This window comes from Salvelinus alpinus, chromosome 8 (assembly GCF_045679555.1).
Source record: "Salvelinus alpinus chromosome 8, SLU_Salpinus.1, whole genome shotgun sequence".
NCBI classification, from domain to species: Eukaryota; Metazoa; Chordata; class Actinopteri; order Salmoniformes; family Salmonidae; genus Salvelinus; species Salvelinus alpinus.
In genome coordinates, this window is record NC_092093.1 from 30,257,932 (window position 1) to 30,272,896 (window position 14,965).

Here is a 14,965-nt window from a genome sequence, read left to right on the forward strand (position 1 = left end):
ATGATATGTATATTAGGTGACATTGAGACATTAGGGGGGGAAATTGATGGGCACAAATACTCTAAAATATTTGCATTGACAATCAAATAGCTAGTATAAGCTATATGAAAGCAACCTGTTTACACATGCACATGAAGGGCATCAGACACCTGTGAATCATTAAATCAATTAGTTAAAAAATGAGAAATGTTGACATATCAGTTATTTTCTTACAGAGCTCAACCCTCACAACAGGATTGCTCTTAATGTAAGGCAATGACATTGTAAGGTCAATGACTAAATTAAGCAGAATTTTTTGTCACCATGGGAGTTGCTGTGTATACAGCAATATACAATATATATACAGCAACATAAAACAATCTGTTTTATCAGAAGCAGTATGGACTTATACTTTTTTATAGAAGTCTGCTGGATTAGTATAATGTAAATCCACGTGATATACTGACCCTTTAGTTTCACTTTCTTATTATAAGAATTCAGTGAGTTCAGAGAATATTTCAAGAGTGAAAGTAGATGCTGCGACAGACACGGTGCAGAAGCAGGTTCGTTCTATCATTGAATCTATTTTCATGAATGCAATGCTAAATTGTTATTGGTTTGTCTATCTTGGTGGGCTCATTGACATTGACAGCATTTAGAAGTGCAGTATGCACCTTGATGTTCTGCGGTAGTGCACACTGTATAGGACAAACTGTAAATTGAGTGTCTTGCTTGTGTTCTGACGCATCTGCTTTCGTATTACATTGAACATCAGATGATCTTTGTGAGGCTCTGCAGCGTCAACTAAAATTGAAAATGAGCAACAAGGTAAGAATAGGACAAAAAATGTATACAGTATATCATTAATAATAACCAGATAAATGTTCACTTTGAATAATGTTTCGAACCAGCACTTAAAGTAGACCAATGTATTTCTCTTTCCGAGGTAAACTATCTGCCACCTGCAGATGCAGATGCACCCCAAGGTAAGCTAAAGGACTATGCATGTGACACCTTCACAATCTTACCTTATTAATGCAAAGAGGAAATCCAGAAACACTTGGAGGATAGTGGAAGTTGATAAAAGTGTTTCAGCACATAGCCTTCCACAGGAATTTACAGATGGATTTTATATGCCATTTAAAAATGGGTGGCCAATGTGGTGATACTGATGGTTTGTTGGCACTGGTGGTTTGTTTAGATAGCAGGTTATAATGACTAAAGTAGCAGGTTAGGAGAATTAACGTGGCAGCAGTGGCAGACTTACCATTACATGCTGACCAAACCTGACGCGCGCGTGCGCCTGCATGCGCCATTTGTACCCCCACACCAGACACAATCTGGACACGCAGGTTGAAAAATCAAAACAAACTCTAAACCAATTATATTAATTTTGGGACAGGTCAAAAAGCATTAAACATTTATGGCAATTTAGCTAGCTATATAAACATTGGGTTGTTATTTTACCTGAAATGCACAAGGTCCTCTACTCCGACGTCATCTCTCCTCCTTCCTCAGGCTTCTTTTTTTACTTCTTTGGACTTTATATGGCGGTTGGCAACCAACTTTGCTTTACTACAACCGACTGGAGTGTACACGTCAGTCCATCTTTCAATCACCCACGTGGGTATATGCTCCTAAACACCAATGAGGAGATGGGAGATGCCGCGTTGAGCGTCACAAATATAACCTATTTCTATTTTAGCGCCTGGCCACGCAGACAATCGTGTGCAGTATGGGTGCAGCGATTGAATAACATGTTTCTGTACATTTATTTTGCAACGCTCATGCACGTGACGCGATCGTTTTGGTCAGCATGTTAGGCAGAAGAGGCAACTGCCTCAGGCTTCACATCATCAAGGGGCCTCATGAGCTGGGAATATTTAAAATATATTTTTTAAACAAACACTTGGATGCTTTCTTCTGTGATAGTTTCAGCAACTTGCGAATTGAAGGAATCATTTTGGATGAACTTGCGAAGGTAACCTGCATTTCTTTAGTTAAAAGTAAAGTAAATTATGACATTCTATAATTAGTTGATATGGGCGCAAATACAGCATATCTAATTAGGATAATGTTAGCTAGCTAAAAGCTAGCTAGCTAGCTAGCTTGCAGTGTTAATAACTTGCTAGCAAGAGAAGACAAGATAAGAGACTCTTTTTCTTTCACCACAAATGAGAAGACAACAAGAAAACCCAATAATCCACCCAAAAAGGTATTTTGTTTAGAAGTAATAACTAGTGATTACAGGCTATTGTAAAATGATAGAACCTGCAGTAGCCAACTAGCTAGCCATGGGATTCTTTTCTTTGTGACCAAAACATAACGTCCTATTTTTAGCTGATATGGAAATGAATACACTTGCAGCATATCAAACTGGGATAATGTTTTATGTTACACTGGCTAAATCTGATTAAGACATGGGAAGCTAAAAAGGCTAGCTAGCTTGCTATGTTTTTAGCCAGGTTGCCAGCTAGTTACTAGCAAAGGAAGGTGACTCTTCCTTGTTTCCATAAAATGAAAAGAAAAATACAGAACTTTGCTATCGCCCCCATGTGAATGGGAGTTGGACCGGTGAGCATATCATGTTAGCAAAAGGTGTCCACTACTCCAAAAATCCCACTCACATGCACATAGATCAACGGAGTGGAGCTTGTAGTAGCCTTAACCCTAACCCTTTTCCTAACCTTAACCTCATTCTCCTACCTGCTACATTAATTATTCTAACCTGCCATGTTAGTTCTCCTAACCTGCTACGTTAATGATCTTAACCTGCCACATTCATTCTGCAAACCTGCTACTTTAGTTATCCTAACTAGCTATATAAACAAACCACCAGTGCTGTCAAACCATCAATATCACCACACCAGCCATCTTGTTATGTATAAAAGGCCGCTCCATCTTCTTTGATGAGGTTTAATGGCGGTTGGCATCCAATATGTTGCATTATCGCCACGTTCAAGACTGGAGTACTACTCCCTTATACTTCGCTTGAAATAAATAAATAAACCAATACCTACCTACCATCTAACACTACACTTACAAAACCTTTTTTTAAATAAAAAAAATACCACCCTACTCCACTATTTAAATCTATTTAGCCCTACCTCATGCCAACAACCCGAAAGGATGGGACATCACCACTTAACACACCCTGTAACTCTTTTGATGTCAAGTCTTGCACACCCAAATATGTCTCTGCAGCTGCCACCACAACCTCAATTTCCTGTGACTTATGTTCCATCCCTCCAGTACAGTTGATAACCATTAATATAAATGCTAAAAATCCAGTCTTACTGAAACATACATCACTTTTTGGCCTATCCGTCTGTACTGGTACAGATCTACTACTCACACCACTCCTCTCAAGAACACTCCCACTTCTTCTACTTTCTTTACTGCCTCAGCATATGACAACTTCTGCACTACTCTAACCCTGGAAACCCCAACCTGCCTCTCTCGCACAGGACATTTCTGATCCACAGCCCCATGGGCACCCCTAAAATTAACACTGTGGCGTACAGCAGGTCAGCCACCAGGGGGAGACTTGTCGAGGCTTGGTGACAGACGGAGTCTACATCACGAGGCGATGGCTCCCTCTGCTGGACGTGCCAGGTCTCGACGGGTTCTCCGGCCAGGACTAATTGTGGCTGATTGTGGTTGGTGAGTAATCAAGGGGCTGATTGCTCACCAGCTGGACGAGTCCCATAAAGCTGCCAGAAGGGCAGCACATGGGGGAAGGGACTGGGGGAAAGAGAGGTTACTCCCGTATAGTCGCGTTCAGCCCCAGAGATAACGGAGGGAGCTCAGTTTTGTTCCCCCAGGATACAGCAAGACCCCGGAGCCCAGAAGACAGTATCCTGGAGGAGGAGACCTATTATTTTATTTTAATTTGTTATTTAAATAAACACCTTTGAAACCAAGCTAATCCAAATCTGTCGGTGTCTGATCTGTGTAAACGTCTTGACCAAACCCCCAGGTCTGCCACAAGTGGTGAAGAATGCGGGCATTCTGATAACGTGGTCAGATCAGGGTTGACGTTTACACAGCATCAGCATGGACGAGTTGATAGCTCAGTTCGTCCGGGACCAACAAGCACAACAGGCGGTTCAGGAACGAATGCTGGAGGAACAGCGGCTACAAAATGTCCGCCTCGTTGAGGAAATCAGGAAGCTACAAGGAGGAGCGCCTACTGAATCGCATCCAAACCAGTTTTTAATCAAGCTAACGGAAGACGATGACATTGAAACATATCTCTGCACGTTTAAACAGACAGTGCTACGGGAAGGATGGCCAAGGCTGAAGTGGGCAAGTCTGCTGGGGGAACGCCCAAAATGCGTATTGGGACCTTAGCGACGAACAAGCGTCTAACTACAACGGTCTCAAACGGGAGATACTCAGCCAGTACGGGTACAGCCTGGCCCATCGGACCCAACTGTTCCACGACTGGAGGTTCGTGGCCGACGTCTCCCCCCGAGCCCAGATGAGCGACCTACTGCGCATCACCAGGGCATGGCTCCTAACCGACGTATCCACCCTCTCCATCTTAGACAAAGTGGTCCTGGATCGCTTCTTACGCGTGCTACTCACTGCAGTGAGTTTAAATCAAATCAAAATCAAATCAAATGTATTTATATAGCCCTTCTTACATCAGCTGATATCTCAAAGTGCTGTACAGAAACCCAGCCTAAAACCCCAAACAGCAAGCAATGCAGGTGTAGAAGCACGGTGGCTAGGAAAAACTCCCTAGAAAGGCCAAAACCTAGGAAGAAACCTAGAGAGGAACCAGGCTATGAGGGGTGGCCAGTCCTCTGCTGTACCGGGTGGAGATTATAACAGAACATGGCCAAGATGTTCAAATGTTCATAAATGACCAGTATGGTCAAATAATAATAATCACAATAGTTGTCGAGGGTGCAACAAGTCAGCACCTCAGGAGTAAATGTCAGTTGGCTTCTCATAGCCGATCAACGTTTATGCTCGCCCCAGATCTTGGAGGGCCTTCTGGGAGCAGGACGGAAAGGACAGCCCCACCGCTGTATATCCCGAACCGACAGTTGGCAGGGCCAAAGGGGCGCAGACCCGTGGAGTGACGGCTGAGGGAGAGCCGATCCGCCGTCGACGACCCCAGGTAGATGGAGACCAAAGGAGGTGTTTTGAGTGTGGCGCCTGGGGGGCACCTTCCCTGGAATTGCCCGGCTCGAGAGGAGTTGATGTCATCAGCCAGCCCCGGAGGGAAGGTGGGCCACGCAGTGAACTGCATCACCTCCTGTTGGATGCACCATAAACCAACGGCACCCATGGTCCCGGTGAAGCTCGATGGACACAACACGGATGCTCTATTAGACTCCGGGAGTGTGGTTACGCTCGTAGCCAATAGCCTGCTGGCCCAGGGGACCGAACGTGGTAGGGAGATGTCAGTTTCCTGTGTCCACGGTGACACAAAGCGCTATCCATCCATACAGGCCAATAATCATGACGCCACAAGGGAGCTGCCAGATGATGGTGGGTGCTGTACCGGAATAGCCGGTACCCCTCCTCGCGGGGCGAGATTGTCCTCTCTTCGCAGGACTATGGAGGCACGAGTTGAGGAAAAAGGTACGAGCCAGCCGAAGATGAGAGCGAGGACGACCCATCGCCTGCGCGGCCCAGAAGCAAGCGGTGGACAAACCCGTATCTAACAACTGAGGGGGCAGTTTGGAACTGCACAGTGGGAGGATCCGAAATTGAAAGCCACCGCAGTGGTGGATGGACAGCTACTTCCGGGGGTGAGTGACTGACGATACCCCCATTTCGAAATCAAGAATAACCTTTTGTATCAGGTGTCACGCCAACAGGGGGAACATCGAGAGGTACTGTTGCTGCCCCGACCTTACGTGGGAACCTTTCTTCAGCTGGCCCACACCCACCTGTTGGGGGCGCAACTGGGAATGGAGAAGACCCAGGAATGGATCGCTGCCTGGTACCACTGGCCCGGGATGAGGAGGGCCGTGGAAGACTATAGTCGCAGCTGCCCAGAGTGTCAAATCACTGCCTCAAAAGCACACTTCCAAAATCCGCTGGTTCCCCTACCGATCATCGGGGTGCCCTTTGAACACATTGCCATGGACATAGTGGGACCCCTGGTAAAAACAACATGAGGACACGATACATCCTGGTAATAATAGATTATGCCACCCGGTATCCCGAGGCCATTCCCCTACGGGCGGCAGTATCCAAGGGAATTGTCCGGGAGCTGTTCCACCTCTTTAGCCGGGTGGGCATCCCGAATGAGATCCTGACAGACCAAGGTACTGAGTTTATGTCCCGCCTAATGTAAGATTTGTGTGCTTTCCTGCAGATCAAGCAGATCCGGACCTCCCATCTTTCACCCGTAGACAGATGGGCTCGTTGAGCGGTTCAATAAAATGCTAAACAAATGCTGTGGTAGGTCATCGAGCAGGACAGGAAGAACTGGGACCAGCTACTACCCCACCTAATGTTCTCGATCCGAGAAGTACCCCAGTCATCCACCGGGTTTTCCTCTTTCAAACTCCTCTACGGGAGGAGGATATGCGGCCTACTGGACCTCGCCAAGAAGGTGTGGGAAGCACAACCGACCCCCTTACGCAGTGTGGTAGAACACATGGAGACGATGAGGGACCGGATGACAGCCATATGGCCAGTGGTAAGGGAACATATGGAGTAGGCACAATGCGCACAAACCCAGGTCTACAATCGGGGAACCCAGCCCCGAGAGTTCCAGGTGGGAGACAAGGTGTTGGTCTTAATCCCCACGGCCGAAACTAAGTTCCTGGCAACATTGCACGGGCTGTACGAGGTGATAGAGAAGCTGGGACCTGTCAATTACCACGTACAGCAGCCGGCGAGACAGAAACCCCAACAGATTTACCACGTGAACCTATTGAAGAAGTGGCACGAGAGGACAGCCTTGGCCATGTTATGGTCGGGACCCAGGACGCCAACAGTACCAGTGGTGGTCGGCCCAGTGACCCGGCCCAGAAGCAAGTGCTCTGGGTGCTCGTCGATCGGGCCGGACAACCCTCATTGAACGCCACGTCCGCACTCGGCCCGGGGAAACGGTACAAAAGAGTCCATATCTGATTCTCGTGGCCCGAAGGAAGGCCGTGAAGCAGGAAGTGGAGGCGATGCTGAGGATGGGGGTCGTCGAAGAATCTCACAGAGCATGGTGTAGCCCCTTCGTGTTGGTGCCTAAACCGGACGGTAGCCTGCGCTTCTGTTACCATTTCCGGGGTGTGAACGAAATCAGCTTGTTCGACGCCTACCCAATGCCGAGGGTGGACGAGCTCATTGACCGATAAGGAAAGGCCTGGTACATCAGAACCCTCTACCTGACCAAAGGATATTGGCAGGTACTGTTGGCAGCCTCCTCCTGGAAGAAGACGGCATTTTCGACACCGAACGGATTATATCAGTTCCGGGTGCTACCATTCGGTCTCCATGGAGCCCTGCCCACGTTCCAGCACCTGATGGACAAAGTAATTAGACCCCACCAACAGTACGCAGCGGCCTATTTGGATGATATCATCATCCACAGCCAAGGTTGGGAAGAGCACCTGACGCGCCTCCAGGCGGTGCTGGACGCGCTCAGGCAAGCCGGGTTGACAGCGAACCCCAAGAAATGCAAACTAGGGTTCGAGGAGGTGGAGTACCTGGGGTATTTGATCGGACAGGGGAATATAAAGCCCCAGGAGAGGAAGGTCCACATGGTACGTGACTGGCCCATTCCACGCACCAAGACACAGGTCAAGTACTTCCTGGGACTGGCAGGATACTACAGCCAATTTATCCCAAACTTTGCTGCTATAGCCTCCCCCCTTACTGATCTAATCAGGGCCCGGCTCCCGAAAACAGTGAAATGGACGGGCGAGACCGAAGGAAGTTCTGTGCTCCCATCCGATGCTCGTAACGCCCGATTTCCAGGTGCCGATGTTGGTCCAGACGGACGCATGCGACACGGGACTAGGGGCCGTCCTGTCCCAGGTACACGATGGGGAGGAGCTCCCCATCATGTACATAAGCCGAAAGCTGATACCCAGAGAGGAGAAAGTACTTTTTTTTTATTTTTATTTTTTTAAAATTTTATCCCCTTTTCTCCCCAATTTTTCGTGGTATCCAATCGCTAGTAATTACTATCTTGTCTCATCGCTACAACTCCCGTACGGGCTCGGGAGAGACGAAGGTCGAAAGTCATGCGTCCTCCGAAGCACAACCCAACCAGCCGCACTGCTTCTTAACACAGCGCGCCTCCAACCCGGAAGCCAGCCGCACCAATGTGTCGGAGGAAACACCGTGCACCCGCCCCCCTCAGTTAGCGCGCACTGCGCCCGGCCCGCCACAGGAGTCGCTGGAGCGCGATGAGACAAGGATATCCCTACCGGCCAAACCCTCCCTAACCCGGACGACGCTAAGCCAATTGTGCGTCGCCCCACGGACCTCCCGGTCGCGGCCGGCTGCGACAGAGCCTGGGCGCGAACCCAGACTCTGGTGGCGCAGCATAGCACTGCGATGCAGTGCCCTAGACCACTGCGCCACCCGGGAGGCCCTGGAGAAAGTACTCTTATCGAGATAGATTGCCTAGCGGTGAAGTGGGCGCTAGACATTCTCAAGTATTACCTGTTGGGTACCCACTTCACCCTCGTCACAGACCATGCTCCCCTTGTCTGGATGAACAGGGGAAGGGACACAATCGATCGGGTCACCAGGTGGTTCTTGTACCTTCAACGCTTCTCTTCTGTTTTACACAGCTCAGGGGCGAAGCATGGAAACTTGGATGCCCTATCTAGAAGGGAGACATACGTCGCACTGACGACAGCCCCCTCCCTGACAGAGCTAAGACCTATTATTTTATTTTCGTTTGTTATTTAAATAAACACCCTTGAAACCGAGCTAATCCAACTCTGTCCGTGTCTGATCTGTGTAAACGTCTTGACCAAACCCCCTGGTCTGCCACAACAAATACTACTACTTTCCCCAATGCTACACATTGCTTTGTCTCATGCCCTTCTGCACACTTCTCACACCTAGGAACCTCCCACATGCCCATAAGCTTGACACCTGTAAAAACATAATGTATTCGGTACAAAAGCTCGTACAGGATAACTTATATATCCTAGCATCACTTTGTCGGGCAGAGACTCAACATTAAAACTCAAAAGAACAGACAATGACTAGGGAGGCACGATATATCGGTAAGCATATCAGAATCGGACGATATTATCTAAAAATGCCAACATTGGCCCGATGTCTAGTTTAACGCCAATGTGCAAAACTGATGTCAAAGCTGATGTGCATACCTATATAACGTAGGTAGATGATGTAATGACGCCACGAAAGCAGAAAACAACTCAATGTTTATATCCCAGGACATATTAGCTAGCAACAGCAAGCTAGCAACAGCAAGTTCCGTGTTACGGAACCCAAACCGGCTGTGCACGTGCGCCATCGTGCATACATTTATTTTGTCCCCCCACACCAAATGCGATCACGACACGCAGGTTAAAATAATCAAAACAAACTCTGAACCAATTACATTAATTTGGGGACAGGTCAAAAAGCGTTAAACCTTTATGGCAATTTAGCTAGCTAGCGTGCACTTGCTAGCTAATTTGTCCTATTTAGCTAGCCTTCTGTTGCTAGCTAATTTGTCCTGGGATATAAACATTGAGTTGTTATTTTACCTGAAATGCACAAGGCCCTCTACTCCGACAATTAATCCACACATAAAGCGGTCAACCGAATCGTTTCTAGTATAATATGTTGCACAATAAATATGTGTCATAGGGCCTTTTGAAACGGTTATCTACTGTCAAGCAGGGTGTTCCCTTCAAGGTAATCAATATCCATGAAACCATGTTAAAAGTGGTTATCATGGAATAGGCTGAGGGTTCATCCACTGAAGTGAATACTTGTGGGTTGATCAGAGTAGAGTGAGCAGGGCTTAAAGATCTGACAATCCTCTCTAGTTTGCCTCAGACATTTCCTGTATCTCTATAGGGTCGACGATGGACAAATTCTTCACTGTTGTGACTGGGAATACTCTGGGGTCTCATAAGGAATTAATTAATCTTCTCGCTGCCAAAAGACACTTAACTGAAGTGACGTCACTAAAGGAGAGTGATGTCATCCTGGCTTTCTGTCCCATCGTCTCTCGTGCTGGGACTGATGTTGAAGCAGCACTGCAGCAGATTCCAGGTAACCAATATCCATGAAGAACATTGTCAAAACGTTAATGATTCATTAATCAGGTATGTTTACGTGATTATTGTTACAGTTATCCCATCTCTCTTGACAGCTGGTAAACCTGTCATCCTGGTAGTGCTGCATCACACCTTCGATCCAGACTACACTGTACCTGACAGTAGCAGACTAGTGACCAGAGGTGATGTAATACTCACAGTGGACTGTCTCTTCCATGAGAGCAACGGACTACCGAAGTGTCCTCGCAATGAAGAAGCAATTAGAATGATTCTGGCCAGGCCAGAAATACAGCCAAAGGTAGTGTCTTATTCTTGTCAGCAAACAACTTATTATTAAATACAATGCACATTCAAAAGCAGAGATTTGACACCAAAAACATTTTCTTGTTAAATGTGCTATTGTCTTTAATAATAGTAATAATTTAAAACTAGTATTTTAGTAAATTATAATAAATTATGAATGGTTTTGGATGAATGAGTAACAACTTCTCCTTTCTAGACAAGTAAGCCTGCTGCTACAGAGAAGACCGGAGAGATCCCCCCTGCTGCTTCAAATCCACCTGAAGGTACAGTCAGCATATGGGGATTCATTTTGACACTTTATTTACTCTATGCATTGTCATTCAGTGCTCACTCACTGCTGTTTTTTTCTATTGTTTTTATATGCTGTTAACGATGCTGACAAACGTCCTCCAGGTCCCAAGAACTTTGTGATTACCAGCCAACCTAAACAGGTTGGCATAAAGGTTACAGCTATGTCCATTTTTTTCTAGGCATTCTGTTGATGTCTGATAACTAAGAGAGTTACCTCATAACTCATAGACATTAGAAATCACATTGAATGACACATAACAGTCTGCTTATGGCAATTATGTTGGACTTTTGAAATTAATATTTCCCCCCCAAAATTAACACAGGGTCTTTTCTATTATTTTTTAAAAGGAAACTAAACTTTTCTTTCTGTTGCAGCAGGACTATGCAAAACGTAAGTACTGTTATAAATGTAACATTAATATAATATGTTGCACAATAAATATGTGTCATCGGGCCTTTTGAAACGGTCATCTACTGTCAAGCAGGGTGTTCCCTTCAAGGTAATCAATATCCATGAAACCATGTTAAAAGTGGTTATCATGGAATAGGCTGAGGGTTCATCCACTGAAGTGAATACTTGTGGGTTGATCAGAGTGAGCAGGGCTTAAAGATCTGACATTCCTCTCTAGTTTGCCTCAGACGTTTCCTGTATCTCTATAGGGTCGACGATGGACAAATTCTTCACTGTTGTGACTGGGAATACTCTGGGATCTCATAAGGAATTAATTAATCGTCTCGCTGCCAAAAGACACTTAACTGAGGTGACGTCACTAAAGGAGAGTGATGTCATCCTGGCTTTCTGTCCCATCGTCTCTCGTGCTGGGACTGATGTTGAAGCAGCACTGCAGCAGATTCCAGGTAACCAATATCCATGAAGAACATTGTCAAAACGTTAATGATTCATTAATCAGGTATGTTTACGTGATTATTGTTACAGTTATCCCATCTCTCTTGACAGCTGGTAAACCTGTCATCCTGGTAGTGCTGCATCACACCTTCGATCCAGACTACACTGTACCTGACAGTAGCAGACTAGTGACCAGAGAGGATGTAATACTCACAGTGGACTGTCTCTTCCATGAGAGCAACGGACTACTGAAGTGTCTTCGCAATGAAGAAGCAATTAGAAAGATTCTGGCCAGGCCAGAAATACAGCCAAAGGTAGTTTCTTATTGTTGTCAGCAAACAACTTATTATTAAATACAATACACATTCAAAAGCAGAGATTTGACACCAAAAACATTTTCTTGTTAAATGTGCTATTGTCTTTAATAATAGTAATAATTTAAAATGAGTATTTTAGTAAATTATAATAAATTATTAATTGTTTTGCATGAATGAGTAACAACCTCTCCTTTCTAGACAAGTAAGCCTGCTGCTCCAGAGAAGACCGGAGAGATCCCCCCTGCTGCTTCAAATCCACCTGAAGGTACAGTCAGCATATGGGGATTCATTTTGACACTTTATTTACTCTATGCATTGTCATTCAGTGCTCACTCACTGCTGTTTTTTTCTATTGTTTTTATATGCTGTTAACGATGCTGACAAACGTCCTCCAGGTCCCAAGAACTCTGTGATTACCAGCCAACCTGAACAGGTTGGCATAAAGGTGACAGCTATGTCCATTCCATTTCTTGTTAAATGTGCTATTGTCTTTAATAATAGTAATAATTTAAAACTAGTATTTTAATAAATTATAATAAATTATTCATTGTTTTGGATGAATGAGTAACAACCTCTCCTTTCTAGACAAGTAAGCCTGCTTAAAATCTCAATTTTAAGTGTTTTAATTCAGTACTCTATCACTTTGTAGATAATGCACCAGAGAAACTAATATATATATATTTTCAGACTAAAAATGAAGCAGGAGCCAATAGGGCTCAGGAGAGGCAAACTGTACAGCCAATAGTAGTTTACTTTACCTTTGTTATATTCTACATTCACTCTACACTTGTATGTTTATTAGTAATATGAACATTATATTTTTCAAGTTATTTTTGTTGCACTAAACAGATGTTGAATTCTTTCCAAATGAAGTTGAGATGCAGTATGTTATTCTCTTCTCAGGAGACAAGCTGTTGTAACATTTCCCTCAACAACCACTGTTGCTGTTTTCTACCCTCAAGTGTATGTATAATTATAAAATAATATTTTTCATGTTATAAACTAGAAATCAAATATTTTTGGTGCTCTAAACAGATGTTGAATTCTTTCCAAATGAAGTTGAGATGCAGTATGTTAATCTCTTCTCAGGAGACAAGCTGTTGTGGTATTTTCCTCAACAATTACTGCTGCTGTGTTCTCCCCTCCAGAGTATGTCCTACAGAGGATGGGAACACTCCCCTTATCCAAGATAAGAGGGCAGGGGACCATCATACAATTGAAAAGGTATAAAATAAAGAAGCGTATGAACAGTATTGCATAAATACTGATTGATTCTGATACTTTCCATGTTTCACTGAGCACCACATACATTGTGTGGTCCTCTTGTAATGCATCCAATGTCTATGACTGAAATCAATTGCAGGAAGTACATTTTCTGATGAATATTACGTTATGTGAGATTTGTTTTAGGGGGAATAGACACATGCATCTCAATCATCTGAAATTAGCCTAATATAACATGTAGTGGTATATGCTTTTTCCAAGCCATTTACTTTATGTGTAGGCCTAGGCTACAACATCAAACAAGAACAAGAAATGTGTGCTTAAAAATATGATTTATATATTGATAATGACTGAGATGGTTATACCTGTGATAAAACAAAACAATATATTCAACAGTATAAACGGGGTAGTTTGGCTCCTGGATGAAGATTAGCTAAAAGCTGTCGTATATGAGACATTTGTGCCGCGTTCACGTGCTGGTCGGAACTCGGAAATGTCTGTTTTGCTAACTGGTTGAATGCGGCACGTGTACAACCAGTTAGCAAGTTGAAAATGTCCAAGTTTCTTAGTTCCGACTAGCACGTGAACGCTGCCTATAAACCTGGTAGTCTGGGTCCTGGATGCTGATTGCTTGAAAGCTTTGGTATCTCAGACAATATACCACGGGTATGACTTGTTTACTGTTCTAATTATGTTGGTAACCAGTTTATAATGGCAATAAAGCACCTTGAGGGTTTGCGGTATATGGTCAATATACCACGGCTAAGGGCTGTATCCAGGCACTCCACTTTGCTCTGTGCATAAAAACAGCCCTCATGCTGTGTTCGTGACCAAGTTGGAATTTACCACATACGACTGGGAAAAATACACCTGAACGGCCCTCCAACTGGTCATTACGAGTGGGAAACTCGTCCATGAACCTGATCTCCCACATGCTGACCTCTGACATCGCCTATTAAGGAAATTACCTCTATAAAAGCATTTTCAACAGTTAAATGCAACAACAAAACAATTCATAAAAATTATATAGTAACATGTTTCTTTAACTATAATTTGTTTACAAGCATGATAGCTGTACTTTTAGTTTATCGTTTACACAGCTTGTTGGCCATTAGCCAATCGCCGTTTCTAAATGAGTTCAAAGCACGTGAATGCATCCACTGGTAAATTCCCACCTCCCACTTGGTTATGAAGGCAGTATCAGCTGTGGTATATTGGCCACAGACCACACCCCCTCGGGCTTTATCACTTAAATAATGTACTGTACATGCCTTAAGACATGCCTTAAACATTACTATGCCTAATATATGAGCCACTTATTTTTTTTAAACAAAAAAACAATCAATATTAACATTGTGTAATGGTATTTGACCTTTACTTTGTCAGAAAATGGTGTATTGTTGTGACAATAATGACCTTTTGTGCAAGAAACCAATAAAAATGAATAGATAAAGGAGGCTATTTATTTTGTCAGAGCCATAGAGACGGTCCTGATTATGAGTTGAATGTTATCCCCGACCAATCAACAGGCTGTGATAGCCTACTGCCACTTTCACTTTCTGATTACTAGAAATCAGGAGGACGGTTCAAGAGTGAAAATTCCTGACACGTAAGTGTTTACATAAATTAAGATTATATTACTTTTGATCTGGTATTTGACGAACCTCTCGTCCAAACCTGATTGTGTCTAGTTTGTTTATTATTTGTGATGGTTGACTAGCTAGCTAACGTTATCCACCAAGCTAGAATTCATAACATATCATGTGATTTGCAAATTCAGAACA

General features: G+C 44.4%; 1 protein-coding gene across 1 annotated transcript; it reads left to right on the forward strand.

Annotated features, from left to right (window-relative positions):
• The first annotated feature begins 481 nt into the window (after positions 1-481).
• On the forward strand, positions 482-14,634 carry LOC139582941 (uncharacterized). The gene is made up of 14 exons (XM_071413453.1): positions 482-542; positions 755-807; positions 926-965; positions 9,997-10,194; positions 10,295-10,497; positions 10,699-10,765; positions 10,896-10,945; positions 11,169-11,184; positions 11,454-11,651; positions 11,752-11,954; positions 12,156-12,222; positions 12,353-12,402; positions 12,861-12,920; positions 13,106-14,634. Exons 2-14 carry the CDS (start codon positions 796-798, stop codon positions 13,148-13,150), a joined length of 1,209 nt encoding a protein of 402 aa, XP_071269554.1. The 5' UTR covers positions 482-542; positions 755-795; the 3' UTR covers positions 13,151-14,634.
• Positions 14,635-14,965: the final 331 nt, after the last annotated feature.